General features: G+C 41.5%; 1 protein-coding gene and 1 long non-coding RNA gene across 51 annotated transcripts in view; one reads left to right on the top strand and one right to left on the bottom strand.

The window, feature by feature from the left end:
• Nucleotides 1-918: 918 nt before the first annotated feature.
• LOC118428438 (fibrillin-2-like) overlaps nt 919-19,128 on the bottom strand; it is a 68,337-nt gene continuing 50,127 nt past the window's right edge. For 32 of the 50 annotated variants that reach the window (XM_035838695.1, XM_035838533.1, XM_035838523.1 and 29 more), the window contains 18 exons: nt 17,703-17,861; nt 15,822-15,992; nt 14,552-14,713; nt 14,220-14,378; nt 13,257-13,415; nt 12,202-12,357; nt 11,677-11,823; nt 10,775-10,942; nt 9,954-10,118; nt 9,073-9,228; nt 8,451-8,606; nt 7,392-7,658; nt 7,001-7,162; nt 6,207-6,334; nt 5,736-5,822; nt 5,300-5,361; nt 1,941-2,041; nt 920-1,497 (listed from right to left, as the gene is read on the bottom strand). In XM_035838695.1, coding sequence (XP_035694588.1) covers nt 1,309-1,497; nt 1,941-2,041; nt 5,300-5,361; nt 5,736-5,822; nt 6,207-6,334; nt 7,001-7,162; nt 7,392-7,658; nt 8,451-8,606; nt 9,073-9,228; nt 9,954-10,118; nt 10,775-10,942; nt 11,677-11,823; nt 12,202-12,357; nt 13,257-13,415; nt 14,220-14,378; nt 14,552-14,713; nt 15,822-15,992; nt 17,703-17,861 — 2,754 coding nt within the window. In that variant the 3' untranslated portion in view covers nt 920-1,308. Of the gene's footprint in view, nt 1,498-1,940; nt 2,042-4,506; nt 4,818-5,299; nt 5,362-5,735; nt 5,823-6,206; nt 6,335-7,000; nt 7,163-7,391; nt 7,659-8,450; nt 8,607-9,072; nt 9,229-9,953; nt 10,119-10,774; nt 10,943-11,676; nt 11,824-12,201; nt 12,358-13,256; nt 13,416-14,219; nt 14,379-14,551; nt 14,714-15,821; nt 15,993-17,702; nt 17,862-19,128 lie in introns of those variants that run through there. The other 18 variants (XM_035838519.1, XM_035838864.1, XM_035838791.1 and 15 more) reach the window with 12 other exon arrangements.
• LOC118428731 lies at nt 1,391-18,736 on the top strand. The gene is made up of 3 exons (XR_004832680.1): nt 1,391-1,525; nt 1,949-2,100; nt 18,396-18,736. It is a non-coding gene; the product is annotated as an uncharacterized LOC118428731 (long non-coding RNA).

Genomic DNA, 19,128 nt, shown 5'->3' on the forward strand with positions numbered 1-19,128 from the left:
ATTTCTGGTCAAGGACTGAACAAACTGAAGGAAACTGGATCTTTCCCGTGTGCTGTATGCCGTTCTGGGGTGGGTGCTAACTCCATCCAGTGTACAGTTTGTAACTTCTGGGTCCACAAGAGATGCTGTGGCATAAGAGGGAGTCTGCTAGCTGTTCAGAACTACACATGTCCGAGGTGTCGAGGGGAAGCTAGGCCACTGGATGGCCGCCCTACAACACAAGTCACTGTGGATGAAGTGGTCCTGGACGTGGAAGCCAGCTTCTGTTACCTTGGGGACATGCTCTGTGCTGGTGGCGGATGTGAGCTTGCAGTCACCACCAGATCCTGCGTTGCCTGGGGTAAATTCAAGAAGCTCTTGCCCATCCTTACTTCCAGGCACCTACCCTTTAAAACCCGTGGCAAGGTGTTTGACTCCTGTGTACGTGCGGCCATGCTTCATGGGAGTGAAACCTGGGCACCTACCACCTCGGATCTACAGCGGTTGCGCCGCAATGACCGTGCCATGATCAGATGGATTTGTGGCGTCAAACCCCGGGATGAGACCCCTTCATCTAGCTTACTTGATAAACTTGGTATTCTGGACATCATCTCAGTGCTGCAGTCCCGCCGTCTTAGATGGTTTGGGCATGTTGAAAGATCTAGTGACTGCATTAATAAGATCACCAAACTGAAAGTATCGGGCAACAGAGGTCGTGGTAGACCTAGGAAAACCTGGAGGGACTGTGTCAGCAGGGACTTGAAGGAGTGCGGTCTGACAGGGGTCGACCCACTGGACAGAGCCAAATGGAAGCGGAGTGTGAAGACTGGCCGACTGCTGCCTACCCCTGCATCAGGGAACCCAGCAGCAGTATAATCTAACCATGGATAGAAGAAAAGAAGAAGAACCCTGAGGTACATCCTTAGCCTATAATATATAACGTTACCCTATACATGTAGCTACTTACTGAAGTTACTGATATTATTCCTTGAAAAAGTCCAAAACAACTCTACCGACCTAGAGACAACATTACCATCCTACCATTTATCTTCCAAATTTACAACAGATAAGAAGAAATCCTTATGCAAGAATGTTGCCTGTTCTTGGCAAGCAAGGATTGTGTGTCAGGTTTACCACCAAAGCACTGGTGAATCATACAGAATCCTTCCCCCCCTTCCAGTTACAATAATTTTAGACCAATGATGTAAGTAAGAAAGTATCAATTCACAGCTCACTGGCCTACGTTCTTCTGCTAGCTGCCCCAGACTGGGAATGGAAGGGAGTACAGACAAACACAATCCTGGCCATATCCACATCCATTCTGAGACATCACTCATTTGGCTTGACGTCCACAACTGCCTGCTGGTCCCCAGTTCCAAGTGGGTTGACAGCAGTGCACACGTAGGTGGCCGCATCAGCGTCCTCTAGTGGGTCAATAACCAGCAGGGAGTCCTTGGTCCCGCTTCTCACATGGGCGCGTGGTGGGAGAGGCTGTCCGTCCTTCCGGCCCCAGAACAACTGAACCAACAAGTTGATAACATTAACAGTGAAGTCTGACCTAGCTTTGGAAAGCTGAATCTAATGGATGTACGGCATTGTAATTGCATGCACCATATATATATTATTATCAAACTGGCTTTAGTCTATACTAAGATTGCAAAGTCTATGCATGATCCCAGAAGAATTTCAGATTAGTCTCTGCTCTCTTTGATCTATCCTAGTATCAAGCGATACTACTATCATTAATAGTAATAGACTACTCTTGTAAGAACATCATTCAACTAATTATTACGCACAATGTATATGCCATCTTATGTGACATTGTCTTGTACCATTGTTATGTAATGTTATTTGTAGACCTATGCAATCAGCTTGTGCTGCCTATAGGTCTGTGTAATGTACTATTACATTTTGAATAAATAGAATAAAATAACAAATGACTAATTCTTAAGTAACCCCACCTTAACAGGCCTGGCCCCGCTGACATCGCAGCTGAGAGTGACAGATGTCCCGGGTTCTGAGCTGAGTGCCGAGGGTGAGATTCTCACGGTGGGGGCACCAACTGGAGTATATAGAGGGAGGACAGACAGAAGACACAAGACAGAAGAAGAAATCACAGTGGTTAGTATGATGTGTATTGATGTAAATGGATTTATCCATGATTAGCATATGAACAGCACCTTATTGCATAGATGTGTTTGATTCAAGATGTGCCACTGATGAGCAATGAGACCTTTCAAAGGAACTCACAGATCTGAACACAATACAGTCATTGTATTAACTTATTAGAATCAAGCATCTTGGAAGGGCATATTAGAGTTTTTTTTTTACTAAGCTGTGACCACCACCTCATCATAGCTGCTTTGCTGAACTGAATAACATTTTACAAAACAGCACGCTGGCGAGTAGCATTGAGGTGGGCATTTACTTTACGTTTGAACTTCTGTAAGTCTCTAGTATTTACAATGAAAGCCTCCTGGAGTAATGTGCTGCACATGGGTAGGTGAAGGGTCTGCAGCTGCTCTACTTAGTTGTCACCATTAAGGTGAACATGTAGAAAAGAAGGCCATACAGCACTTGGTCATGTTTTCAAGACAGCACATCCTAAGGCATCTACATGGAAATGTTTGCAGGAGGAATGGCAATGGATGAGAATTGAGGAGGATGCATGGAAGAAGTCAGAAGACAGGTCTGGGGGGATTTTTTTGAGGTGAGGAAGGAAACTCAAATCATTAAAGCTGGTTCGGTCTTTCTGGGCAGCTGTTGGGAAAGACGTAGCAATTTACGTAGTGATGGCCCTGAGCAGGAGTACCATGCATGGTGGTACCATCAGGATGAAAATCACCATATCATGTTGGCAGAGTTAGATCCAGTGTGAACTGATCAAGGCCTTTCTGAACCTGGGCAAGCTTATCTAGTCAGAGCCTGTCATAAAGCCTGACTGCCAAGGTATTTATGTATTTAGATATAACCCCAGCAGGTCTCTTATCTTATACCCTTTCACACCCAGTTTGAAGTCGACATACCAATCACTAGGCCTGTGTAAAGTATACATGTAAGACAATGTCTGTTTTGTTACCAAGTACACCCTGTACACCCAAGTACATCTGTGTTTAATTTTTTTAGGATTAGGAATCCCCAGAATAAGTAATTGTAACAGAAAGTAAAACGTTGACACAAACTTCTAGCTCACCCCTTTTATTTCAAAATAAACTGTAAGAATGTTATCATTCTCACCAAATCATTCTCACCAATTCCTTACAATGTTTTAAGTTTGGCTAAAAGGCTAGGGCTAATAAGGCATTTCTACAGTAGCAAAGGTGAGAAAAAGAAAGGTCACTTTTACTGTACATAACTATCAGAAATTGAACTCATCATTTATGAGTGCAGAAAATCATCACAGTAAAATTGATCATATGCAGATCCTGCAATCAGGTAGTCATTCAAACAAATGCAATGCAACATCCCTTTTGGCCAAAGGACAACATAATACACGGTCCACCGATAGGGTAAAATCACCAATATAAATACACATCTCTTTCTACAGAACAGGGAAAGTCGTAATCATGGCATTGCAATTTTTTTCATCATCTATCATCTAAAACGAACTTAACTATTATTGTATCCAATTCCGTTTTGTGACAAGCTTCAAAACAACAATTTTTGTACAACCTTAAAAATGTGAGTAGAGTCAATTCCAAGTCACCGAGATGGTTTTGAAATAATATTTGTAATAAGTTTGAACTATTTTGAGTAAAAGAACATTTCAGTCACTTAAGTTCGAAATTGTTCAAACATTTCAAAATGAAACTTTAAACATGTTTGAACCTTTTTATATTTGTTGGAACATTTGGGAAAGTAATGATATAATTATCTCTTTATTTAGAACAATTTTCAAACATCTATGTGTTTTTGTTATTGTTCCAACATGTTCCAACATTTTTTGTCATTTTTTCCCTCCATAAAAACTTTTATTGCCCCCATAAACAAAGCTGCTAAGCTTGGTCCTTTGTTTGGCTCTTGTATTTTTAGATTTTCACTGGTGAGTCTTTTGTGAGAAGGTGGCAGACAGACATAATTTCCTGCACTTGGCAGGGATGTGTGAATTGCCCTCTTCCCAGCCCACTGACCCAGTTTCATCATATTGTTTCTATGTTCGAACATGTGATCACAAATGATGCATCTACGTTGGAACAGTTTAGAAACTAACGGAAATAATGTATTTGATGTTAGAATTCTTTCTAACATGCTTGAATACTATAGAAATATTTAGAACGTCACATAGATGTTATAAATAGTTCTAAACAGTTACTTATCACAGTTAGATTGTCACAAAGATTTCCAAAATGTTAGAACAAAAGGCAAGAAACACCCTCTCGGTAATATGGAATTGACTCTACCATCAAACATTATTGATGGTACACTGAACAGTCTGGGGTTCAGTTGGAGATTTTTCATAACATATTCAACTTTTTTTCATGCATTTTCTTTCGAGGTGATTGATAAATCCTGCTACACGTATCCTATATTGGATTTCCCTGCATGTTTGTCTAACCTGCACTTAACTGCTAGAGGGAAAGGTAACTATACACGTAGTCCTACAACTACCAAATCATAGCAAACCATAAAACACATTGATAAATAGACCATTACACACATCCTTCCCCAATCTAACAACCTTCCCTCTCACCCCCTAAAACACTAAAGCTGCATTTATAGACAAGCTGACTACATGGTTGCCCCGTAGCTGTGCACCCCTGCTCCCTGGTGTCACTCCTCTGGGGTCACCTGGCTAGATGGTGGACAGGTGAGCGTCTGTGGTCCGTCCCACTAAATGGCTGTCGGACAGACCAGGAAGGAAACTTGTTACTTCTGATGGAGGCCCGCTTTGGACTACCATGTCTCTTTGGAGCATCTTTCTGTATTTTTCTTTAAGGTCAAACAGCCAGATCTCTTTGAAACCAGATTTTCTTCAGTTGCCTTTTGTGCTGCCATTTATTTTATATTGATATTCCCATAACTTTGGGGGCCATTCATGAAATTTCATTGCACCCAAGACCTGAAATATTTATTTACATGACACTTTGAAGAAATCATATTTTAAATGTTCTGTAGCTTAGGCTTTCATTTATAGCATTCTTACATTACTTGGGATAGTAAGATCTTTTACAAGGTCTGTATTTACATACTTTTGCTTCCCAATTCTTTATTCAATCTTCATGTCTTTACCTTATTCCAGAAATTATAGAAAAAGAAAGAGTAATAAGTAGACTGTCCAGCATTATCACCATACAGGTACTTTAATCCATTAACAGCTTACCTGGATTTTTCTTGCATGTCTGGCCTTGGATTCTTGGGTTGCCGATATATCCTGGAGCACATCTGTAGAAAAAAGGGCATAGACTATGAACAGACTACCAAACTTGGACAATTGAACATGATAAACAATTACTTCTCATTTCAACACATACATGTAACTCTAGTTCGGCTTTATACGCCAGGTAACCTTTATCCGTTGTGTTTGAGAACAGGGGTACCAAGTTAACTAACAGTTCATGGTTTCAAATTATAATATATTCCCAATATGGCAGTTTCAAAAACCTCCTTCTGTCAACGTGGTATCCCTAAAATCCATGTTTTAGAAAACAACGGATACACGTTACCCTGCGGATAAAGGTGAACTAGCGTTAGGTCCAGCATCATGGGAAGTTAACAACCCTGGTGTAAAGGCTGTGTTGAAAATGGAGTGTACTTACGTTCCACAGTCCCTGCCCATGTAGCCTGCTGGACAAGCTGTGCAGGTGGGTTTGCCATCAACATCCAGCACGCATGTGGGGGAGAACCTGCCAGGCAACAACAAAGTGCCTTTAGTTAGTACACCATTGACTCATAAGACTCTAGTAAAGTGGGTTGGAGTCACAGAATCTGCTGAAGTTTTAGAGCTCAGCTTTCTAGCTGAGTGTCATGTAATGTTATCACATCATGGTACTTCAAAGTCATTTCTTAACATGTTTGCATTAGTATATAAAGGATGATGCAAAAACTGGAAATTTGACACTGTGCTATGGGGTTTCTGTACAGACGTTGCTGTTGCCATCATGCTCTTGTCGCATACACCTATTTACTAGTGCTTTTTCAGAAGGAACTGCTTGATTAGTTCTTGTCAATGCATGCGTAAGTATGATCTAAGTGTACAATTTCACAGACATCACAATTCTAAAGCTTACTGATTGGATGGAATGGCCAGGGGGCATGGGCACCGCTTGCAGTCCCTGTAGGTACCAGATGTGGCATCTCCATAGAAACCAGGCGAGCACTGCTCACAGAACTGGCCTACGGTGTTGTGGAGACAGTTCTGGGGAGGATAGGAGTAAAAGATGTCTGTCAGTTACTTCCAGTTTCACTTCATATTGTATGTAATATCCAACAGATGTTGGAGAATCACATGTAGTACTTATGGTAGACTTCAGTGGACCATGATTAAGCAAAGAGTCATACATTTAATATATATTAGATCAATTCAGTAACCAGTAAAGAATATAATTGAGTCATCACCTATATTCTGTGGCCCTAATGTCTGGAGGAACAACCTACAAATGTACCACCACATACACTTATGGCTCCAAATCTGACCTGCTTTAAGAGACTTTTGAAGTAAAAAAATTGACCAAAACGAATGGACACAGACTATGAATGCTGAGCTTTCGCTCTACTAATGTTTTGCACCACGTATATGTAGTGATGTATCTTGATAGATTTATTATAGTCTGTGTAACGCAAACTCCGCTATCCGGAACTGGTAGGCTCCTCCCGGCAATGAAGGACTGGCCTAAGAAGCGTGATTAAATCAGGCTAGATTTATTAGGACTCGATGTAATCTGTACCTCTGTTATATTCTTATCTGACCCTCTCTGTTATATTCTTATCTGACCCTTCCCTCTTCCCTCATGACCTCAATGAAAATCGGCCTGCAGGCCCATTTGAGCTTCTCATTAATAAATAAATGTTCAAACAAACAAACCTGACATCTGCCATTGGGGCATGTTGATGAGTGGCCGTTGCACATGGGGCAAGCAGAAGGCTCGTGGCGCTTGCAGTCCTGGGCCGTTCCCTTGGTGGCATCACCAGTGTAGCCAGGACGGCACACCTCACAGTGGGGGCCTTCTGTGTTGTGATTACAGTTCTAGGAAGGGAGGGAAAAGAAATGCGGTGCACTGCTTTACAAAACCGAAATCGTGTTCAGTCGATATTGTGACATTTAAGTAAAGACAACTGCCAGTTTTTAAGAAATGTGGAGGTTCCTCCATAGGATACCTTCACATGCTTGAAAGCAAAGACAGAACAATAATTCCAAACTATTTGCAGTTGAAAAGTACCCTGTGATGTCACAATGTCACTATTTGATGACCTACCAGACACTGTCCTTTGCTGTCACAGGTCGAGGAATGGCCGTTACATTCACACGGTTTTGTCCCTGGTTTGTCAGTGGGCTTTACCACTGGCTTATCAGTAGGCTTAGCCTCTGGTTTGTCAGTGGGCTTAACCTCTGGTTTAGCAGTCGGCTGTTTTGTCTCCGTAACCTTAGGTTTGCAGTCATTTGGTGTTCCCTTCTTAGCGTCTCCAATGTAGCCAGGGGCGCAACGTTCACAGTTAGGGCCCTCTGTAAAATGCTTGCAGTCCTGGAGAGCACAGTGGAATATAGCATAGCAGAAAAGCATTTTAAACTCTACAACTTAAAAGTCAACAGCTGATTTAAGTAAGCGGTCAAAGCTGAACAGCATTCACTATTGAGCATTGTGCCTGACATGACATATAAGTTAGATGGCAGTCAAATGGTATTTTCATGGACTCTACTTGTAATTCTTGCATAGGAGAGAAAGACATGCGTTTAAAAGCTTCTTGAATGATGAACGTGATATCATGCATTGCAAGCCCGCATTTCCAGAGAATAGCAAGACACAATTACAGATGTTAAGATACTAAAGAGAGTATCATAGAAAGTGTAAGATGTGCTGCTTTGCTGTCACAGGTGTCTATCTGTGGTGCTGAAGGTCAGTAGGGGGTGCAGAGATATTTCACTTTCATTCAATATTGAGTCCTACACCTGTATGGCCTCTGTTGTACAGTTCATGCATCCACAATTGTTCTAGTATAAAAGGTCAATAAATCCAAGCTTCCCAAATCCGTATACACAGTCTACTTCCTGTAAGTCCTATTTTACGGCTTCTAGACTAATCTCCGAGCAGATCCTACGTTAGCATAAGATAGTATCAAAAGGTGGCAGAGGAGTGAAGTGGCTTAGGAGTGTGTTTCGCTACTGTCCGTGACCAGAACAAGTCCCAGTTGGAAGTTAGCACCAAACAGGAAGGAGGGCAATTAGTCTTATGCCATTGTAGGATCTGCTTGGAGATTATTCTAGACCACAGCAGCTGCTGTTAACTGCTGATCTATGTTAGTTGTTATCTCCTCACCAGACATTTGCCAGAATTGTCACAGAGGTCAGAGTGGCCATTGCAGAAGCATGCTGGGATAGGTTTGCAGTCTAAAAAGGTTCCCTGGGTGGCGTCTCCTCGGTAACCCGGCTTGCACTTCTGACACTTGGCCCCCTCCGTGTTATGTTTGCAGTTCTGTGCGAGGAATGTTGGCAGTTAGCAGGATTTAAATTAGCCATATATGTTTGTTTCCTTAAGGCAGCAGAGCATTACTACCAGCGATACAGTGCTAATACCATACACACGTAGCTTGCAGGTCTATTCATAGATGTAACATTAGTTCACCTTCATCCACGGGGTGACCTATATTCGTCGATTATAGGTATATATCGTGGGATAGAGATATCTAGGGATGTCAATTTGACCGACAGTGGTTTCCAATTGCGATGTTTTCAAAAGAGATTGCACTTTGAAACCACCGTCCGATGACTTGATATTCCTAAATAACCTGTATTTGAAAATGGCGGACATAGGTTACCCCGTGGATAAAGGTGAACTATCGTTATGGTTCCCACTCATGTAACCAACTGACTGTGTCGAAAGATACATCTGAATGCACATACCGGTAAGTATTAGCTTTAGAAATTATCATCATCCTTACCAAACATTTGCCTTCACCATCACACTGAGTGGCGTGACCATTACAGTCACATGACACCCTAGGCTTGCAGGCATCGGCTGTGGCCAGCTTAGCATTACCAGAGAAGCCAGGTCTACAGCGCTCGCAGTTCCGCCCTTCCGTGTTGTGCTCACAGTTCTGTACACAAGAGAAATGTACAGTCAGATGAAAATGCATTCTAATAGATTCCAAATTTATATTGTAGGAGGCAGTTTGATGGTCACAGGATGCCACTTTGAAATCTACAGACTTGACAGATGTGGAATGTTGATTGAATGATGAGACTGAGTGCAAGTTTCAGCTTGTTTCCCACTTTCTGCTAGGTGAAGTGGGCAGACAAAAATCATGTTACCAGGAATGGCAGGTCTTTGTATTGGAGTATTGCAACCTTGATGATGATGATCTTCATGATAGATGATATCTGGCAATGTATTATACAATGTAGACTGCCACCAGTTGTCCCACCTTCAGATGATAAGAGAAGATGTGGTTCTCCATTTGAAAGGAAATTGAAAGGAAATTGTAAGTGCATACAGTGCAACAGAATGTTAGAAAGTGTGCTATAGAGATGGGGGCCTTGTGCTTGAATGATATTGTGTGCTCCATGTTATAGAAAAGTGCATCTATTAGGGACAGACCAGGAAAAATCACAGTGGGAGTTGCAAATGTTGGTAAAGTTATAACTTTTTGTTAAGTTTTCCAAAATTATTTTTCTTCTAATGTTCATATGATTTCTTGCAACTGCCCATAGATGATTTTTCGTTGCCCATTCCGATGGTGCTGTGCTTGAGAACATTGTCAAGTGATAATTAAAGTGATATGAAAAATAAGGTCAGTATAAAATCATGCTGCTGTCTCCTAACCAAGCAGTTTCCATCCTTGTCACAAGTTGTTGAATGCCCGTTACAGTTGCAGGGTTTGGGCTGGGATATGGGTTTGCAGGCATCCTTTTGTCCACTGGTGGCATCCCCAACAAATCCAGCCTGGCATCTCTCACACTGGGGGCCTTCGGTGTTGTCCTCACAGTTCTGTTTTGGGCAGGGCCAACAAGATGTAAAAATCACTCACCAAAAAACACTGAGATTCATCATTGATAATATCAGTAAACGTGTAGAATGTTCCTAAATTAAATCTGTTGCACCATTCCTGGTTTTCATGGGAGCAGAGTTTCTTGCCAGGAACATAAAACAAAAACAGGCCTCCTGTCCAATTTAAAAATAGATTGGTTAACAAAGATGTGTCGCATCGATGGCATACACAGACCTGCAAGAGAACAAAATTCAACTTAAAGTTTGTCAATCGTAGGAGAGAATGTGTCAAAGGGTTTGAGTTAAAGACCATAAGGCACAAATGAACGACCACCTAGTCTTGTGTTCAATGTTAAACTTCCAGGATTGTTGGTGGTGACTTGACTTCAGGATATAAAGATGACAAAACAATCAGGATCAGTTAGAAAAACAATAGCAGATATCATGAGCACATAGCAAACTTTGATGTGTAATAGAAATATTGTGCACGTGAAAATCTGTACATTGAATTCTATACATCAACTACTATTACATAAAGGATATGATCCTACACTAAGACATCCTAGCAGCTAAATGTATGCTATAACTGCACCTGGAACTAGTCATGAAAAGTTACGAAGAACCCAGGAGATACACGATTGTTGAGAATTTCTTACCAGGCAGAAACCGTTCTCATCACACCTGTCAGCGTGGTTGTGACACTGGCACTGCGGCCGTGTAGGGCTGACTGGTCGACAGTCCTTGCGCGTACCCCCCTTGGCATCACCTATATAACCAGGCTTGCAGTTCTCGCAGTTTTCGCCATATGTGTTGTGTTGGCAGTTCTAATATAGAGATATCAGTTTATGCTTTATTGAAAAAACATCTCTTTGTTATGAAAACAGATCATCTTTTGAGATTTTAAGGAATCATCAGATTTCCACAGCAAGGATTAAAGGTGATAATACATCTACTGGATATATAATCTGAACTACAACAAAATATAGGAGTGTGCAGTTATGTCAGAATTACTAGGACCTCTGTGCTAAAACAAAAAAGACTTGGCAAGGGGCCAGACATATATGTAGCAGAAGACCTGTTAACAAACTGAACTTAAAATGAGACATGGGCCCTACGACAAGACAAAACTACCAACAGATTAACAGACTTGGGCCCTAAAACAGGACTACAGTCATTGGAAAAATACTGATACAAAACAAAACAAAAAAACAGATCAGTGGATTACTGACAGTTTATAAAGCTCTATAAGTCTACTGTGCCCCAGGCTCCTCTTATATCTTCAGTTGGTTTTAGAAATTATGCCTCAAGAACTACAATGCAAAATAATCCCGACCAACACATGCATCTCCTGACTTAGACATGACCAACACAAGGTGCATACACGACTGTCATGTGAGTAACAAATGACAATGATTATGGACAACATTCCACCACAAGATGACAAGACAAGAGAGGGCCACAGTACTCCATTAGGGGGTGAACATACATGTGGACATTGAGTTAAGTCACTGTAATATCCGCAAACGTACAGGACAAACACAGATGTGTACTGCCTTACCAGGCACCTCCCGTACTGATCACACAGGCTGGAATGCCCATTGCAGATACACATGCGACAGTCGTTATTAGTGCCTCGTCGAGCATCACCAAAAAAGCCTGGCTGACACTGCTCACAGCGATCACCCATGGTGTTATGTTGGCAGTTCTGTAGAGAAACCAGAATCCTTTCCTACATGTATGTACTAGACAGCAGGCGACCCGGGACATGCAGTGCTCAAACTAAAGCTTGGGGTGAGAGCAAAGACAGTGCAGCTTGTTCCTAACCCATGCCTAATCATACCAGTGACAGCACTTAACACTAGCAGTGAATCAAACAGTACTGCTAAGTGAGTGGGATGACTCTAACCTACACCAGCGGGTGCATGTGAGCAAGAAGCTGAAGGTAGTTTGCAGTGTGAGTTCAGGGGAAAGCCCTGGCAGTTTCACCTTACTGACTAAAGACAATAGTGAGTGTTCACTAGCTACTGTATCAAGTTGTACAAAAAGAAGAGGGAAAAGTGCTATTGTGCTGTTTTGAATTTACCAAGCATCTCCCATATTGATCACAATCATCAGAGTGCCCGTTGCACTGGCAAACCAGGGTCCTCCTGCAGTCATACGGCGTGCCAAGGCGAGCATCCCCAACAGTTCCAGGCACACACTGTTCACAGTTGTCACCCATAGTGTTGTGCCGACAGTTCTATTTGTCAGAACAACAGGATAGTCTTGTAAGTACAACAGGGTGTCCATATGATCTCCATAGCAATGTTTTGGCTGTATCGCTCCCAACGGCCCATTGGGTTGGTAGAAACACAATGAATGGTATCCAACGTCTGGATCCGGCAGTAACACACAAATTTGGATAAATGAGCGTGATTATGATTAATCAACCTAAAATTTAAGTCTTTGTCCTGTCATGGATTTTGTTATAATCAAATACATTACAAACTTCATAATTCAAAAGTTTTAACCAACAGTTTGAGGAAGTTTGACAAGGATTGACTGGTGTCTCTCAAAAGCAGGTGGACCAAATATTTTCCCGCAAGTACCTGAGCATGTGAATGTGTGCCAGATGTTACCCAGGAGACTGCTGTCCCTCAGAAGCACAAATCTTCCTTACGTAATTGGTAAAAGTAGCCACAGCTTATAAAACAGACCCCTATGTCAGGATCTCACTGATCAGAGTGCCCAAAACAGACACAGGGCCTCTTGGACACTGCCCTGGGCCAACAGTGACCAGTTGTTCCATACCTTGGGTCTCCAACATACCCTGGCTTAGGACATACACTTTGGGACCTTCTGTATTATGATCTGAAATTAAAACTCAATGGTTACTTTCTGGAGAAGAGCTTGCAGTTGTCCCAATGCTGCTGGCACAGATGGATTATGGCACTCTCCTTGGTGCTGAAAGTTGTGTAGTGGCTACCATGCATTCCAACAGGAGAAATCATACATGTGGTTTGAAACTGGTCTTTTGAAGTAACGTTAGGTCAATATTTGAACATCTACCTTTGCTGTGGTTTGAAACTAGTCTTTTGAAGAAGGACAATATTGGAATATCTACCTTTGCTGTGATGGTTACAAAATGTCCTGACTTACCAAACATTTACCCTGACTGTCACACTGATCAGAATGGCCGTTGCAGTTGCACTGTGGTGCCTGTGGCTGACAAGCATCTGGGGTTCCCCTGCGAGCATCTCCAGTGTAGCCTGGCTGGCAGAATTCACACTGTGTGCCGATAGTATTGTGCTGGCAGTTCTACACATGAAAGGGAACAATAAAGCAAGCAAGCAGTTTATTATGCAAGTTAAAAAAAAGCTCTTAAAAATACTGCATTTAATCAAGCATGTGTATGTTTCATCTAAACATTGAAAAAAGCATAGAATAGAGTGGTGGCTAATACGTGGGGGATATCTTATAGAGAGATTTGAATCAGATTTAATCAAAACAAAATCGTAATACCGGTAATCTACATGTACTCATATGGTCTACTGATAACCAGTTTAGACAACTTGCTGATTTGGCAGAATGACAGCATCATATCTGGTTCCTATAATTATGTATGCTGAAACAGTTAAAGCAGAATCAGTACAAGGAGAGCAAAAAAACAATAACAAAATATAGCCAAAAAAAATTATATGTGGCTGAAGCAAATACAGGGTGCACTTGACAAGGACCAAGCAACAGGAACACTGCCAGAGATAGAAACCTTGTTGACATCAAGCAAAGAGTTGCACAGTTTGCTCAAATCAGCTCTTCTCATGAGCTGACAAGAAGATAAAACAAAACTACATCAACAGACATGGCTTGCTCTGTTGTGTGAATACTGTAGGTATCTTTGGAAAAAGAATACAGACCTTTGAAAGCAAAATAGATGAATAGAAAACAAGAGGTCAAATCAAAAGAGAGAAAGGTTAACAGGAAAGTAACTAATTGATTTCAGAAAGCCAAAACAGCACATCACGATGTCCAAAAACTGCCCGAAAATGGCAAAGTAACCAAGAAATGACAGCACAAAGACAAGACAGCTGGTCTGTAAGATTCTCTGAGCTGCTTTCTCACCAAGCAGCTTCCCCTTGCATTGCACTGGTCGGAGTGGCCATGACAGTTGCAGGGCAGCTTCACAGGCTGGCAGTCCGTAGGTGTTCCAACTAATGGGTTGCCTGTGAACCCTGGGCGGCACAGCTCGCAGTTCCTTCCCATTGTGTTATGCTGACAATTCTACAGGCAGTGCAGGAGGCAGTGTTTTATTACTCATTACAAAACAACTATGTAAAAGGAGGAACGGACAAAAACAGTGGCTTTGTGCCAGTACGCATAGATTTCGGCTAAAGACATCCGAAAGCCATATAAAATTCAGCGTGCCGCGTTCAGCGTTCAGACTCCCTGCTCACCACGCAGATGCCCTGGATGTCACACAAGTTGGAGTGGCCATTACATCTGCAAGAAGGTCTGCGTGGAGGTTTGCAGTCATTTGGAGTCCCTCTGGTGGGATCACCTGCTAAACCTGGCAAACACTGCTCACACTGGGGACCCATGGTGTTATGCTGACAGTTCTGTAGAATGTTACATAATAGCAGAAAGTCTTGGGTTTTAGTCTTAACAACTACTGAAGTAAAAAACATATTGCTATTACATGATTATAGTTAGTTGCTGGAAACTGTGTCACCAGGAGGTCAAGTGATATCAATTGACTTCCCTATACAATCTGCATCCATTAAGATACAGCGTGATGATCTTTAGAATGTGAAATGTAGTGTGGTATGACTTGGTTACAGCACATAACATTGGTAGATAGTTCCAAACTTTTTCATTTTTTATAACTATCAAAGAAGTGGCCATTTTGCTTCATGAAGCTGAGTTCTGGATTGTCTCCATGACAGACAGTCCAGCAGCACAGTTGTTATCTCATTGATACCTTTATCACCAACAAGCAAGCCACAACCCACAGTAGTACATCCTTGCTTTACTTGCTTGAAAACCTAACACTGTATCAGAAATATTGTACAGTCTGGTCAGCACTCAAGTATAGGTAATAAATGTGCAAGCATATGATTTGTGGTTGTTGTTGCTTATCATATCATATTGTACAATGGGATTAAAAACAGTGTTGTTGGTGGTGGCAGTGGGAAAAGAACAATGATGTCAGGTGTAAGATAGAATACCATTTCCATCAGAAGAGAGCAAGCCAGGCCAGTATCAGTATTTGTGCTATCATTTGTTGCCAAAGGGCAAAGAAGGAACTGTTTTTTGTTGTCAATGGCTATTCATGGTCTAATTGGTAGTTCTGGATTGTCTCTACCACAGACAAGCAGCATAGTTATCATCTTATTTGATACTTTTATCACCAACACTCGAAGCCACAGCAGTACATCCTTGCTTTACTCGCTTAGGGCAGAGAGGGAACTGTTTTTAGTTGTCAATGGCTATTCGTGGCCTAATTGGTTTTACCACCTTAACTAGGTACCATTATGTCTCACAGCTGTCACAGGTAATGACTGGTTCATATAATCTATTAATTGATGTTTGTTTTAACATGGAACCAAATATAATGTCTGCTAGATTATAGACTCTGGGAGCATTATTAGTCTTCTAATCACAGAGACATCATGACATGGACGGTGTACACACAATGTAGTTGTGTATGGAAGGAAATGGTCGTACCAAGCAGCGTCCATTCTCATCACACTGATCTGAATGACCATAGCAGTTGCATGGACGAGGCTGTACAACGTTGCTGAGCCTGCACGCATCTGCAGTGCCTGCCCGAGCATCTCCTTCATAGCCTTGTGCGCAGTTCTCACACCGGTCTCCATAAGTGTTGTGCTGGCAGTTCTGCATGGGTTATGCAAGGGGTGGGGTGCACAAACCAGTTTGCTATGATCACATGTTTGACAAATGCTTAGCATTGACATGAAACAGTTGTATGCTTTATCAGCAGCAAACTTTCAAGGTTCTTAAAGGATGGGTATCAGCATTAGTGATGACCCATGTTGATGATGATTTCCAAATGTGCAAGCATGAGCTGTGGCTACAAGGTTACATTGAATGTAATGGTGATGAACAAAGGGATTTTGACCTTCAAAAGCAGGAGACTGGGTGCAATGATAAATTCACAAGGTAGTCAAGGATTCAGGCAACCACAGGGACAGGATAGTGGCAATGTTATCAAAACCTTGGGGACATTGGGCTCAGATACATTGGTTGAGGAAAACAATCTGAGACGGAGTGAATAATGACCATGAAGTGACAGAGGAAAGGAGGCTGCGCTTACTGCAGGTACAATCTTGGCAGAAAGAAAAGGCAGGGCTAACAGCCTTGATGGGAATGAGGATCAGAATACTGTATACAGTTCTGATGTGGAAGAAAGATATGTAGAAACAGCTTGGGGAGAAAGAGGAAGAGTTTAAGGAGGGAGGGTGAAATGAATAGGGAATGCTCATTATAATGAGAAAGAAGTTAAGGGATACATTCAGTGAAAGGTGACAAATGTATCCAAACACAGAATAATTCATTTTGAAATTATAAGTACCTCAGTGAGCATCCACTTTCTCTGAAATGGCTCTCTTCACAGAATACATCAACATTGGAAATCAATGCACCAAGCAAACAGAAAAGCTTGATGGTAACACTAACAGTAAAATTAAACCCATAAGTGCCACAAAATTGTATCCCCACACTGCAGTAATTCAGCTGATGACAGACGGGCCATCTGCAAGTGAAACACTTGATCATGACCCAGTCTACAACATAGTCTGCCCAACATCTCTGACTTTGAAAATGATGACCAACATTGACTCCACTTTGTATCATAAGCAGAAAGTGTAGCACTGGTGAGAGTGGCTCCCTCCAACCAAAATCAAGTGTTGCCTAAATAGCAAAAAATCAGTACTCCTGGTGGTGTGATGAATCCAGCCGTTGACCTTTTTTCCCTGAAAACCAAGGGGTAGGCAATGTGGATGTCTACAGCATGCTACTGATGCCATTGTAACATCATGTAAAAATTTTAAAAAGTTAAAATGCTGAAAGAAGAATTATGGTTAGATTTAGTACATTTCAGATGTATTCTGATGATATCCGGGGAACACAGCTGAAGTTCTGGCTTCAGATGTCCGCATTTGCCACTTGCAGTTATAGTCAAGGTTGGAGCAAAGAAATGAAAGCCCTTCCGATCCTTACAATATGCACCACTATTAAAATCAATGCTGTTATGAATGTGTAAAATGGCACCTTTGTGATTAAGTATTAACCTGGAACACTAATCGTTACATTTCTAGGGTAAAGTACAATCTCAGGTATAAGTATATTTCTCCTGGATGTGAAATAATACAGAGATAAAGATGTAAGTTATGCTGACAATAACACATACAAAGTCACCTACCCCACTACAGGTCACTTACATGTAGTCATCGGTGAATGCCAAACAATGAATATGAATCTTAATAGTATTAAAATGACGATTGAATGTGTGTGGAAATGTGACACCTTAGCTATAACAGAATGAAATAGAATGAAAGTGCAATGATAGTGCACTGTGCTTCTCACCAGACATCTTCCCTCATCGTCACACTGATCAGAGTGTCCGTGGCAATTACACCTGGGCTGCGGGTCTGAGGCCAGGCATCCAGCCCCGCTGTAGGGGTTACCGCGGAAACCAGGCTGGCACTGTTCACACCGGAAGCCCATAGTGTTGTGCTGGCAGTTCTGGAATAAGTGCATGGTGTTCTGTTGTTCAGCAATCTGGTTCTTGGAGATGGTTACTTATGGCAAGGTAGACCAATGTCTAGAAATTTACTGTCATCTTGTTTTAAAATGGCATACTCTGTTTAAAAAGAAAAGGGCCACACAAAGACAGTTTTTTATTGTCTTTGGACTGTGCATATGACCATCCAAGAATCAGGTTCTTGTTAGCTTGCCGTGAAGAACTCGCAGATCAGATCATGCAGAGTATGTAAGATATGGAGACAGACTCCTCATGCCTACATGTTCCTTTATGCTGAAGTGATATTTTAGGATAGCTCTGGAAATCATGTTATTTTCTTTCAAATTGCATTCTGCCTCCATATTTGAACTTTCAATGTCAGGGCTGATTAGAACAGGGTGTTATATCTTGCCCATGACACTGTTTAGGGTTATTGTTAATGTTTATGCTGACAAGCATATGGTATTGGATGGGGAGGAGGGAAGTCTACAACATCTGCATAATGATTAAATTTTGCCAAATGGACAAAACGTAAGGACAAATGATCAGCAAACGTCTGTGATCTGATTGTAGATACAACTGAGGTTATGGCATTCTCTACTGCTGTCACCATGAAGTAAAATAGCTGTCATTTATTTTGGTTTTACGATATATAGTACTGCTGTGGTGGCCCCACAGGTTCCACCAACAACAGAGTCTAGCAGCATCTAATGAATATTACATTGAGAGTATAGCAGAGTTAGGTCAGATGTTCTTTCTCAAAAATCAGTTACACTGCAGACATACATGTATGTCCAATTAGCTTAAGACAAGCAGCTGTTGACATTATCCAGCACAAAATGTACTTCCACCATGAAATAAACTTGACCAAAGTCTACAGCCTCAGTAGAAAGTAGTCAGTTAAGATCATGAATTGTGAACAAAAGTAAATGATAGAAAGATTGGTTTGTAATGGCATGATTGTGCTTTTTATTAAGCAAAATAACTTCTTAAATTTTGCTGACTCGTTGCTAAGAAAAAATGTATAATAGTCCACAATTAATGATTGATTGCTGAAAAAAGGAAACTTAAACATTCAGTTCTTAGGGTTGCACAGAAACTACAGTACTGGAGATTCTCCATGTGGGCTTTGGTAAGGGCTCTGGTGAGAGGTTATGAGTAAATAAGAGGGAAGAGAGGGTTACAGACATTAGACCTGGGGAGAACATTTGCATGATGAGGGAAGTTTCTATCAATAAGAGGAGGCAAGGTTAGAGATTACATTGAAAT

Source organism: Branchiostoma floridae, chromosome 1 (assembly GCF_000003815.2).
Source record: "Branchiostoma floridae strain S238N-H82 chromosome 1, Bfl_VNyyK, whole genome shotgun sequence".
NCBI classification, from domain to species: domain Eukaryota; kingdom Metazoa; phylum Chordata; class Leptocardii; order Amphioxiformes; family Branchiostomatidae; genus Branchiostoma; species Branchiostoma floridae.